This window comes from Tachypleus tridentatus, chromosome 10 (genome assembly GCF_004210375.1).
Source record: "Tachypleus tridentatus isolate NWPU-2018 chromosome 10, ASM421037v1, whole genome shotgun sequence".
Taxonomy (NCBI): Eukaryota; Metazoa; Arthropoda; class Merostomata; order Xiphosura; family Limulidae; genus Tachypleus; species Tachypleus tridentatus.
Genome location: NC_134834.1, coordinates 35,281,132 through 35,295,299, shown reverse-complemented (window position 1 = coordinate 35,295,299; position 14,168 = coordinate 35,281,132). Strand labels below are relative to the sequence as shown.

Here is a 14,168-nt window from a genome sequence, read left to right as displayed (position 1 = left end):
TTAGGTCATTTTAACCTGAAGATGACCTAAAAAGGTCAAAACGTTGTTCTCTGTTTTATTAGTAAAAGTGCTAATACCTATACCAGCAATCCCCAATTTTAATGACATAAATCATTAAATTGACTTATGAACCAACGAAAACCAATGCTGAAATGGAAACAATTAATTTTAGAAGTGTTTTGTGAAATTTTTAAATATGAAAATATTTTGACATGCCGCACAGCCATAAAAAACATTTGCAAATTAATTTAAATCTAACTGACTGAAACATACAACTGAAAAACAAACTGGCAAAACATAATAGTACTACTTGCTGAAAGTATAGATTTTGGCGATCAGTAATCTAAAATGTTTTCCCTAAACTTATTTATTTGAAAATTTCCGTAAATTATCTTAATAAATCGCACTTTCTTTAAAATTATGGCGGCTATTTTGTTTGTTTTATTCATTGGTTCAAGTCTGCAACGTGCTCCTGAATACGCTTCGCACTTCCAGCTGTTAATATTTTACAAGGTGACAGTCGGTTCTATTTGTACAGGGTGTTCGGAAAGTCACTGTGCACTTATATATTTATTAACAGACGTGTTTCAATATAGAATACAGAAGGTAAATTTGAATGACAATTATAAACAATATTAAAAGTGACCCCCGTTGGCATCAGTACAGGCCTGGATACTTCTTATTTTGTTTCTAAACACCGCTATCAGTTGCTGGCTTGAAATAGACTAAATGAATGCTATTATCACTGATTACAAAACTGCACAGTGACTTTCCGAACACCCTGTATAATCGTTAGGTGCTATTGACTGGTTGCCCTCTGTTTGAACTGGTGTTTAAAATTAGAAGTTGTTGTGCCTAAACCGTAGAGCTTCTAATGTCAGTTTTTAGCATACGTAGATCATAAAATTCCATTTAGGTTGAAAATTTAAACCTATATTTAGCAAAATTTGAAGTTTTTGTAATCAACAAGTTTATTATAAAATATAAATAAAATATTTTTAGGATGTTAAGAGATGGCGCTAAAATCTCTGTATATGAGCGTTAATAAGAGTAATGCTAGCGTAGACCCTGTTTGCGCGAAACGTGTTCACGTAGTTTTGTGTATAATTTCGACGAAGTTAGGTGGCGATAAATTCCAGTATACAATTATTAGGCTCGTAAACAGTTTTCGAACTCAGTTTACTATTGATAGTAATTCTGTACAGTTTTAGCCAGAGGTCCCATAATGTCTGATGCACAGCTTCTTGAAGAACCTCAAATCACCTACGATGTTGAAGAAACGGTAAGTTGTTACAATTTGATTAAGAAGTATTGCAAATAATATAGATTGCATTACCATATATAAAAGTTTTAGGATTAATAAAAGCCTGCTTGTTTATGGTGTTACAACTACCCAATAAGTATAAAAACGTGACTAATTTCGTACTTGTATAACTAACAATATATTTCATTGTTTTAGTTTAAGCTTGGAATGCCGTCTTAGTGTTACTTTCGTCCCAGCCAACGTGGCACCTTATTGATAATCGATAGTTTTGGTCGGCAAGTGTTTTATGGCAGAGCTTTGTATAGACTTTGTAGGTATCGTCATAGTTTTAATTTTTGAGCTTTCAAGCACTGTAATGAACGTAATATGGTATGTGCGAGGTCTAACTTTATGGTATTAAAAGTATTTTGCGTTCAAGACGTGCACAAATTTTTTCAGAGTATAATAAAATACTTGAAACTTGTACCGATTCGATAGTAAAATGCAAAAAGAATTAATAAAAAACGTATAATATGCTAAGTATATATACCTCATTTTAACTGGATATGTCACACTTATACTGTTTGTAAGGTCACAAAATAAAGTGGACCTGGAATATCTTGTAGAAATTACTGTATCACATCATTTTGCGTTTTGCTTCTATTGTGTACTTCGGTTAACGATCAGACATAATTAACGTTTTGCTGTTAAGAGCCAGAGATGCTTAAGTGAACGCTTTCAATTTTTAAAAATAAATGTTGATCTGGTTTCTATTCTTACAAAGGTACTAGTACATCTGTACAGAAGTGTATTAAGATCGAAGAAGAATGATTCATGTTTTGTGTCACTGAATCCTTTTATATAGTAATATAAAGGTAACATATTTTCGTACAAAATAAATTTTATCCCTACAGATCGATCTGCACTTAATCGGTATTGCTAGCTGTATCCCTCCTGCTTTATCGTATATTACATAAAGAGACTGTGAGCTGTTCATGAAGACTGCCTCACTGTACCTATCCCTGAGAAGAAAACGTTTGAATTTCGGTTTAAACCCACCCTTTGTAATGTGGTTTTTCAAGAAATAATGTTTTGCTCATAAATATTGTTAGTCACAATAATACCTGTTGTTGTAATCGCGATTTTAATTTATGGAATAAACGCAAACGACAGTTAAGTACTTAGGGAAAGTTAAGTTGGAAAATATGAATGGGGAAACTAATTACTTCAGAGAGAACCATCATGTTCCCATATTTATCTGAGCGAAACGATATACGCGAAACTTAAGGCTTCGCATTATAATATTCACATTTTTTAATTCTGTTAATTTTTAAATGTGAATGAACATTTAAACGTGTAGCATTAAAACTGTATTTTGAACATTTCAAAAGTGAAGTAAAGATGTACTTAATATGTTCTTGTAAAAAAAAAAAAAAGCAAACAAACAAAAAACCCTCTGTATTCAACATCACGTTTTACCAACAGCCATTCAACTAAATAACGCTACTTGGACCTTCTGATGAGCAAGTAAAGCGTTTCGAGTTTGTTACTACATTCCAATTCGCGTTCGCCTTTTGTGTGTGCGTGTGCATATTTATGTTCTGGTGCTATGAAATTCACCATACTTCTATATGCATATTAAAGTTAAGAGTAATTATAAGGTTTGTAATACTGTTACATTCTTATGCATTGCTTACCTAGTGTTTTTTTTTAGAGGTGCTTTCCTATGAGAATTTAAGGGTTCATAAAAAATACTCATTTCTAAGCATATTTTTATTTCATGGACATTTTTGAATGTGTATAATTAGTAATTTTCAGGTATTCTTTGACTGTGCACAATTAGTGATGCAATTTTTTTAGAACGATAATATGGAAAAGGGACACGAATTTTGTTTTGAATGTGGAAAGTGGTCATGGATTTCGTCTGTTTCGAGATAATTTGATTTAATTTTCATTTCTATGTATGTGTACATGTATATATGCAGGATGTTAGAAAATTCTTTCTTTTTAATATAAGTAAACCAATAACTAACAGACATACAAAAATTTAGTTTGCCGTATCTTGTAGCCTAATTCAGTTTTTATATACATATCAGAAGTTTTCCACTTGTGCACTGTTGCTGGCTGTCAGCACGTTTAACCTATATTCGATTCTATTCCACGTTCTCTTTAACATGTCCACAGTCACAATGGTGATGGCTTCCCTTACTATGAATTGCAGTTCTGCTGTGGAAAGAAGAAAGTAGTATCAATAAAAACATTTTACATTAAGCTACAAAAATTCAAGGTGCATTTTTTGTGTTCTGTTAATTATTGTTTGATTTACGTTCAAAATAGGAAGCATAATTTTGGAATAACTTGTACATTAAAACTGAAAACCAAGACCATGGCGTAAACTGGATTTGAAATATCTTGTCAAAATAATAAACCTCTGTATCTTGGTTGCATGTTAGAGGGCTTATAACACCAAAAATATTTTTGTCGATACCTCTGATGTGCACAGCAGAGAAAGCTCATTGTGCAGCTTTGCGCTTAGCAGTAAAAATAATTATAATAAGTTAGGTAATTTTGCTAGAATGCTTTACAGAAACAAAACAAATACAAGTGGAATTCCAGAATTCCACCAGATGAAATAAAAATACTGAAATACATATTCTCTCTCCATTTTGCTTTTCAGGTAAAGAACAGACAACGGGAAGTTAATGTTCAGTTTTCATTAGTAGGAATATAAAATGCAATATCCGTTGTATTAAAATTATTTTTGATGCGTAAAGAGTATCGACTGGGTATCAGTTATTTCGTTTCTTGCTCGAACCATTCGGCCACCTCACGAAGACCGTTCAAAGCTACTACTTTCCATGATCCCATGTGTTTAGTTTTCATTTCTCTACAAAGATGAAAATTTTTATTTGATCCCTTGTTGTCCCTTAAAGGTTTCACCTTTATATGAATATAATTTGTCGTCGTTTAGATGTATTCACATTAATAAAATACTGAAAGCAAACATTGAAAGTTCTACAAGTTTAAGCTCAATATTCCACTTCAACGTCTCTCAAACTGGCGTGCGCGAATTATGTCAGAAATGGAAAAAAAAAAAAAGATTTATAGAATAAAAAATATATTTCGTAAAATTAAGTTAGTATAAATAAAAACTTAATTTTGGAATACAGCTTTTCATGTGCAACAAAAAACGATAAGTTTTGGTGGTCTACAATTTTCAATTAAAAGTAGTCCCTTGGTTACCAAAAATTTGAGAATCGCTGTTCTGGATAATTCTTTCTAGGAAAAATAAAACGTTTTCATTTAAAAATAATGTGTATTTTGATCCGTTTACAAATTGGAAATAGAACAACAGCGCAATTAGCATGTGGTGTATATATAAATTACGTATATAAATAAATTATTCGTTACGTTTGCAAAGCATATATAGTTAATGCTTTGCAAACGTAACGAATAATTTTAAAACTAAGGTATGTTGTCTGTATGATTAAACGATTAACTTGTGTGCGCGTTTTGAGGAAGATTTAAAAATTTTATCGTATTATGCACAAATTAAATGAATTTTGGATATCATCGGAATATGCTTAAGGGAGGAGTGGGTGTAAACAGTACTATGCATAGTAAAGAGAAATACGTTTGGGAATGGATCTGTCATTCTATAGAACCATATCTTAGACAGCAGTATTTGTCTTAAGGTTTTATGCGTGAATTCTATAAACATTTAGAGTGCAAGAGATGTTTGGATATCATGTGGCTGTGAAATAGGTTTAACCTCGTAGTCATTAGAATGCATCACACGGCCGTTAGATATTTTTCAGAACTCTTTGTATCTAACCTTTTATGAGTAGTCTAGGTAGGGAACTTTTATAATTACTTTAAATATACAACACTGCCTTTAGATCTTATAAACTTTGTGCATTCAAATACAAAATATCACAACAAATATTTCATGCGCGAAATTCACGAGCACAATACCCACACACTAAAGCGATTGCTTTTTAATTGTAATATTCTTTTTTTCAACGCATGATTGGGCATAACTGAAGTTATCTTTCATTATGACAAGTTAAAAACAAGTAAAATAAAAAGACGTCCATACGTTCTGTAAACACGATGCTAATGAAACTAAATAACATGTTACGATCTCAGGGGAATACAAACTCTTGGACTACTGCCAATTTGTGCATTAAACTCGTTTCTCAATAGAACAAAGTATTTAAACTAGAACAAAAATATTCATAGAAAGTAAAAAATTGTTATTTTAATTTGTTTTTGCTTCATTTGATGTTTAATGCACAACATATTTGATGTTTTGTATGGTACTGATTTATTGTGTTATGACCACACTTTAACCATTTTCTAAACCTTTTATCGAAAAGAAGTTCTTCATCAATGTTTAGTACGTTTGCTGTTTAGTAAGGTGATATGCATTTATCACAGGATTTGAAAGCTCGGAAATATCACTCGGGGGGGTAACACACCGTCAAATTCGTTCACGATAGAGGGACGGAGAGACATAATTAGAACAAGAACAGTAGAGAATGAGGCTTACTGTAGGTGAGGTTTTTTTGTGTGTGCACGTGCTTATGTGTGAAGTTTTTTAAAGTGCGACACAAATCAACGTAACTACTACAGCTTTCCTTTGAAAGGGAGATGACTCAGTTTCCTGGATAATATGATACCAGTTCTTAATCTTTTTTTTTCCCACCTAAGGATTTTGTTAAATTCCGTCGGGGGGGGGGGATGAACAACGTTCACTTAATCATAAAAAAAGTGGCAGTATAAGAACGTTGTTTTCTATACGATGCATTGAAATGACTATGCTGCAGGGTGTCTGATACTTAGCGTGCAAGGTTCATTGTACAGGGTGTTCGGAAAGTCACTGTGCAGTTTTGTCTGTTAATAAATATATAAGTACACAGTGACTTTCCGAACATCCTGTATTTTGCGCTTATGGCAAAGCTAATAAAGCTGTCTATCGCCGTTCCTAATTTTGAACTACTGATCAGAGGGAATGAAACCATTCAGCACCATCTAACCTACTCCCCCCGTGCAAAGGGCTTGAATGCCTGTTACTTTTATAATACACCCACAGTTTAAACTACTGGAAATATGTTTTGGTATTACATGGATTCGAAATTCGACTTGCCAGCTCCGAAATCAAATGTTGTAACACACCATTAACTCGCGCTTTTGGTACATTACTGAATCTAAGGTGGTATCGAATATCAATTGACGTAAGTTTATGGCTGTTGATCTACCTCGTGTACTCTTCCAAGTGTCTTGAGGGCATTACCTTTTATATATAAATCTTGCGTATAAAATATGCACATTGTAAGCAGTAATAAAGTTATTGGTTATAGATGAAACGGTCCAAGAAGTTGAACTAATTATAGATTGTGCTGTTCGTTAAGAATTACAGCTGAGCTACCGTTCACGTAAAAAGAAAAACATTATTTATAATACCGTAGTTTTACATAAAACAACGTAATTTAAAGTTACAATCTGTTTTTGCCCAACTAATACATGTATAAATTTTAATGTATTTAAAGTAAAACTTGTCATGAACGCTGTTGCAAAAATGACTTTGTAAGAAATCACATTGGGACAATCAGGCGTGTGTGAAGCTTTAGTGCTGTATCGACTGAAGTGCACCAGTTATTTTATTTAAGAAAAACGTAAATATGAATGAGTTCGTGGGTATCTTCAAGCTTAGAAGGTAAATTCAACATTTAGTCATGTCGTTAACACAGTAATCTGAATTTCTAGGTGTTGCTGCTCTAGGTCTGGACCCATATACACACACTCGACTAAGTAACACAGGCATTTTATTCATTAATGCAACACGATTTTTTTTTCAAGGCAGTTTTTAATACGATATTTGTTTGATATAAAACATTTAGATGTTATTTAACTTGCATCTCCGTATTCATGCTTTCTGAAGTACACAAACAGTATTATTAACCACAATCACGCTCTTGGGTTTTGACGGAACTTTAAAAGTTATTTTATAAATGGCTATTCATTTAATTATTTTAAGTGCTTTCCACCTAAACATGTTTTGTACGTTGATTTTTTAGAATACCTCAACGTTCCTTCATCATTCACTTACTCTGGCATAATTATGTTTCATTATTGAAATGATAATAATTTTGTATATTATTTCTTACTGGGAGAGTTTGACGTCATATGTTAATCAGCTTTGAATACTGTCTGGATGTTCTTGAAAGATAAGGAAACGATTTGAATGGTATAAAATGCGAATGAAATTAGAGTCAATGATTGATTGAATGTGAAGTTGAGAGATAATGATTATCAAGCTAGTGTGTTTGATTAGTCAGTTGCTTCAGTTTCAGTTTCGTGAAGTTCAAATTTATGTAACAGATTTACCGTTATGCGTTTATTTTAATACCTACGTTTGTTCAGTATAGTTTCTTTTTGCATGTGACCTACATTCTTGACTGTGTATTGCGAAAGTGTACCGCCTGTTCTAGAAATTTGTAGAAGATTCTTGAGAATAAGAATCAACAATATTTTACGAAAACGCGCTAGAACATTGAAACTTCAAGAAACTTTGCATGATTCTTATAAAAGCAGTTAGCGATAGACAGAAGAACATTAATCAGTTACAGCCAGTGTGCTATAGGACTCGAAAGCTATAATTGTGATTAACATCCATTAATAATATAACTACAGAATTTGACCAGGAACGCATATATATTTCGAACATTTTGTAAACCATTTAACTTTAGTGAATTAACTTCGGACGTTAGTACTTCTACGAGGACATTAAATATCCTAACCAGAAAAAAAAAAGTCAACTTGTAAAGGGGTGAGGCCAATCAAGCTAGATAGCTTAAGCGAGGTGCGACAGTGTTAACCCAGAATTAATTTGCTCGTCGTGAACCTGGATCGTCGATAAAATAATTTCTATAACGGATATGAAATTGACTTTTGTTTGTAAGTCTTGTATACAAACTATCATTTGCAATAACTATTAGTAATAGCTGTTATTATAGATTTTTTTTTTTTTTAATATATTTGTGTTAAAAAAGAAAGCTGTATGTGTCAATCTTGTTGGCAAATATCGCAAATTTGATATCTATTAACATTTAATTTCTAAATTTAAATTTCCGGTTATTTGAAATAGTAATATGTTAACATATGTAATACAATAAAGCGAAGGCTCGTCTGAAATAAATTATAATACGTAACAGTGACAAAGGACAAGTGACACAAAAAAGAAATATAAATATTAGAGAAGTTAGCAAGTAAGTGAAATTATAGTAGCGGTTACTGCGAATTCAATTCTGTTTATGAATCCATTATAAAAATTTGCAAGAAAATGACTCTTTGCTTAAGGAAAATCCATTTTAGAACACTCCTAACGAAATTCAGTGTATATTACAACGAGGCTGATGTTCGATAACACTTCTTATCGTCTGTACCAGAATATTGGAGCTTTGCAACTGATTCTCTGAGGACAGCTTTTAATTTTAAAGACTTGAAAATAATACTTATTAGAGTCAGTAAGTAGCATGTACTTTTCTCGCTACAGATCTAATATCTTACTCGTGAATACCACAACGAAACTTGTTACGGTGGTAATTGTCTTCAACTTTTTCTTCTCAATCAATTTAATATAGTTAAATAAAGTGTTACTCTTTAAGTAATAATATCAATTTGTAATTTTATTTGAACTGACATTAAAGGGAAGACGGCTATTGAAGAGTTCTCACAGCCAAATCTCCGTATACTCTAATCGAATAATAAGACTTGATCGTGTCTTATAACGAACTCACAATCCCAAAGTAGGGAACGAGATTTTGCGGCATTTAAACGCAATTCCTGAGTTCTCGGATTCGCGTTCTTGCACGCTGATTACAAGGATGTGCTTCGCCCACTTTGCTTGAAATTTTTTGTTGTTGTTGTTAAGCGCATGACTGTACGATCTGCTCTGCCCAAAGCGACTATGAAAATCCGAGTTTTAGCGTTATAAATCTTCAAAATTAACATTGACACAGGGTGGTAATTTGTCAAAAAGATCCTACTTATTTAAGAAAAATCACTCTAGGACATCCTCCACTGAAACAGCGGTAAGTCTGCGGATTTAGAACGCTAAAATTAGGGATTCGTTTCTCCTCGGTGGACACAACAGATAGCCCGATGTGACTTTGCTGTAAGAAAACACGCATACTTTAGGACACACAAAAAAACTTTTCGACAAAAGTGATGTTTTACAGCCATTGTTTTTTGTTTGTTTGTACCGGTTTCTTAACTTCTTTGCTAGGTTGACTAAATTTTGTCTTCTACTGTTTCAGTTAGATCTTTGTAGAAGGCTCCGTCTGTTTTGTTTTATTATTTCACTATTGTTCTATTTCAATGCATGGTCTTCTGTCATGATTAATATTAGAGTTGTATGTCTGTTACACTCGCGACAAGAGGAGTAACCTACGAATGTGTATGTTCAAGTCACAATGCTAGAAGTAGAGACTGTAGGTGTAAAAATAAAAGTTTGTAATTTGTTTCTAAGACTTACGGTTAGTGATTAAAATAGCATCTTTCTTACTTGCCCCCCGCTAGTACAGCGGTAAGCCTACGGATTTACAATGCTAAAATCAGGGGTAGAGATTCCCCTCAGTGGGCTCAGCAGATAGCTCCATGAGGCTTTGTTATCAGAAAACACACACACACACACACACACACTTTTTCTTATTTAATTAAACATTTAGTAGAAATTTATTCTATGTAAAAGTACTGTTAAACTCTTGTTTCTAAATGATTATTTCTATATCTCTTAAATTTGTTGATTACGTCATCTTACAGATGTTTTGTGAACACATTGCTAATCACTGTAACCGTACGTAAAATTACAGGAAGTCATTAAATGTGGTTTTACTGAGCCAAGTATACCTCTATCTTAACAACACTTACATTGTATTATAATGTCCTCGTATTATCTGTTTATGATTATGAATAATACAGATAAAAGTGGATTAAACTGAAAGTTTCGTTTTACAGTTTCTCTTCCCAGTTCTTTTTTCCTAGTTGTAACTGTTCATTTTTTTACTTCTTACTCATTGCTAACGTTTTTTTGTCCCAATTAGAATTTTTTTCTGTTCTTTTCTTCAACTAGAATTGTTTCCTGTCACAGCGGTATGTCTGTGGACTTGACCGCGAGGAACCGGGTTTCGGTACCCGTGGTGAGCAAAACACGGACAGCCCTTTGAGTAGTTTTGTGCTTAACTATAAACAAAGAATTGTTTCCTTTTTCCGATTATAAATTCCAGAATCGAATCCTGATCACAGAAACAGCCTTTCTCAGGACTTTCCTGAAGATGGCATCAAATTATTGACCGGAATATAGAATATGAATTAATTAGTGATTAATGTGGAGTAGTAAAATATTAGTAACTTTTAATAATTATACTTAGGTGATTGTATAAGCTACTAACCGTGACACAAAACTTTTATGAGCTAAAAATAACAATTACCCACAAAAACAGAAATAAAAGACGCGAATTTCTAAGAAACTTGTAGTTCCCGAGAACATCAGTTAAATCACCCTCCCACTTTAATCATGTTATACGAAACTCGTTTCTCTAGGTGTTACGTCACTATCTTTACTAAACTATGAGCAAGAATAATATAACTTTCAAACTGAGGCGCCCAGTCTAAATATTAGATTTAACGTCCACGCTTTCATTCATTTTTCTTTGGATATTAAACTACTCAAGAAAACTATGAATGTAAGCTACCTATGTGAGATTGTCGTCTAAGTGTTTTAAATAATATTACAGTAAAAAAGGCTTTTATTTGACAACGTCTCTGTCAGTATGTTGTTTACTCTGCTGTTATCCACAAGTGATCCGATGTTTAAAGCATCCTGGTCAATGTTGCCTGTTGTCTTACAAAGACTAAGGCATTCAGTTTATAATACAAATATTATTAGATAATAATATAGTTATTCAGATTTAAAAAAAAACAATGAAAAAAGTACGGATTTAAATAAGACTCGAAAAGAATAAAAGTTTTAAAATTAGGTAACTCTTCACTAGGTAAATTGACGTCACTTAGTAAAATATGGAGAATAGAACTTTATTTAATTAAAAGAGGTCATGAAGGAGCACATGTGTAAAAGCTACACATGGTTAAGTAGCGTAAAAAATTACTTCATAATGAAGGAAGGAGTACAAAGTGTTCAAATGCAAGAACGAGAGAAAAATAAGTTAAACGAAAGTGTACATTGGTATACCTTAATGTTTTTTTTTACTTGGAAGATGATCTGTTATAGATTCGTCAGTTATTTGTTTAAGATATTCACGTAAGTCTGTACAAGTGTTAATTTTGCTAACCGTCTTTGATTTTGAACTGAAACCAGAGACAAGGCAGCTAGCTGATCAACAGCAGCACTCCACTCTTAACTCTTGAGCTGCTCTAATTATTACTGGAGTTTGACCATCACTCTTATTACGCATCCATGTCTCTAAAGTGCAGCGCATGATTTGACGAAAGTAGGACGCACGTGAACCATTATGCTGCGTCCGACTCTTGTCTTGACATTTTTCTTACGACATTGTTCAGAGAGTAGCTAATGTTATAAACAAAAGTGTATTTTACTTTTAAATGTGTGCTATAACCTTGAGCTAATTTAAATGGAATGACTTCAAATTTAGGGCAAAATGATAAAGCAATGAAAAATGTGCTCGCTTGTATGTATTATTTTATCCTTACATTTTTATACTTTTTTTATCCAACGAAGTTATTAAAATATAGAAAACGAATGAAATTCGTTAATGTTCTTGTAGTATTAAACAAAACAGTTTCTCCAAAGAATTGGGTTGCAAAATTAAAAGAAAACTCAGCGGAAAAGTAGCCTCACTGCTGTACAGTGCCCAATTATTTAGCTAATTGTCAGACAGGAATTGTATCTTAATGATGCTGAAATGCTGTGGGAAGTTTATATTTTTACTAGCGAACCCGTAGGCTTATGACCTACATTTACAGGACTTCTATAATGGAAATTTAATACTTGTACCAAGTTACGAACGTTAATAAGCAAGCTTACTTATTTACATGTTCTAATTTAAATTGATGCCATATTTGGGCTCCGCTTTCAGGGACTCCTCGTAAGTGTTTTCGCGACATACCCGAGTTCCTTAAATGGGTTGGGTGAAAAGTTCTACTTTTGTGTAAACCTCGTGACCTAGACGATTCGTTTGGCACCATTTAGAAGTTGGTACGATCAGCGGTTTAGGAGTTACGTGACATATACAGACAGTGAATCTCATTACATAGATATTTTAAACTTCGTGTTCTGGTTCACGTGCATGTTTGACGTGGTATGTGTTCCAGCGAGGAGAGAATAATGTTTAAACCACTTTCTGAACACACTTGCATAAGTAACTACCTTGACACATACACACACACATACGGCTCAGATGTATAACCGGTCTGGTGACGAATAAATAGTTGATAACCGATGAATGAATAGTAATATAGAAAAAAAATTGAACTCCGTGAGAAATATTTCGTAGGCGTGAAAGTTTCTTGATTATATCGAATTTCTGACGTCATTTATGTTAGATCAGACAACCTAGTTTTAGTACAAATCTTGTTTTTTGTTTGTATAGTATTTTATTGACATAAACCGAGTATTATAATACGTATACTTATGCATAACTTCTAAAATAGTTATAACAAGATGGATTAAAATACATTTATAGTTAATTGTTCCTATCCACTTCTGTTTGAAATATCTACTTCAAAATACTTTCTTTACCCCTCTCTAGAGTCACGACAGGGGGGGATATTCTAATATCCCAAATTCTTCTTCTCACAGTAGTAGTAGAGACTTGAATATTTTAAAAAAAGAATGTGTTTGTGGGTGAATCTTCAATCCATTATTTTTAAATTCAAAGATAATTCATTTCCCATTTATCTTTATTATTACAAGCAATTGATTTCTGATAAGTAATTGATTGGATTAAGAATTTATATATTGAAACGCTAGCTCTCTCGCTCATATACTTTCATACACGACTCTTGTAAAATTAATTACATTTAATATTTAGTAGCTAGTATATATTGGATATAACAGGTTAAGAAGAAATATTTCATTCAAACTTTGCTTTCTTGTTGTGAAGCAATATATTATCATTTTTGAGTTTAGTATGATAAATCCTCGAAACCTTTTACAGCTTAAAATTGGACAAGTCGCTGATTCTTTAATATATACCTATAAGTTATTCGTCAAGTAATTATTGAAATTATTTATTGCCTTTTGAAATATAAATGTGTTATAGGCCCGATAAATAGAGAACTTGTGTTATAGAATTGTAACAAAAAAAAAGTAAAACCGTTAACTTCGTAACCTATAATTTAGTAGGACAAGCGTGAATAGTTTGTTGGAAGTTAATTGTGTGTGTTGAAACCCGACGAAAGCGGCCTAGACACACAGTGACGTCATCGGACTTGGCTTGTACTCTTTCTTTCTTCCTGTTTTTTCTTTCATTTTTAAGAAAAGATTGTCTATTTTTGTTTCGTTGTAATCACAGTTAGATTCGTACAAGTGTTCGCATGCCTTTTATTTCGAATTAATTGAACGTTCGCACATATAATTCCCAGAATTTGATATTTACAATGAGTATTGGTATGGCAAATATGCCAAACCTTGTATAGCAGAATGCCCTACCAAAAGTCACATATTTAAAGTCAGCCATCATTGTGAAACATCAAATACTACAGCATGTTAATTCTAATTTCATAGACTTTAATGGAAGGTCATTGCTTATTAATCTCGGAAAATGCTTACATTAATTTACTTCTAAGGAAAGTGCATGCGCATAGTATGTTGTTCTCCCAAATCCAAAAATATATCCCTCGAGATAAATTACTGTACATGGTGAGATCTCTGAGAGCAGGC

General features: G+C 32.8%; 1 protein-coding gene across 3 annotated transcripts in view; it reads left to right on the top strand.

Annotated features, from left to right (window-relative positions):
* Positions 1-1,031: 1,031 nt before the first annotated feature.
* LOC143229048 (uncharacterized protein ZK1073.1-like) overlaps positions 1,032-14,168 on the top strand; it is a 91,713-nt gene continuing 78,576 nt past the window's right edge. The window contains exon 1 of one of the 3 annotated variants that reach the window (XM_076460754.1): positions 1,032-1,282. In XM_076460754.1, coding sequence (XP_076316869.1) covers positions 1,226-1,282 — 57 coding nt within the window. In that variant the 5' untranslated portion in view covers positions 1,032-1,225. The remainder of the gene's footprint in view (positions 1,283-14,168) is intronic. The other 2 variants (XM_076460752.1, XM_076460755.1) reach the window with 2 other exon arrangements.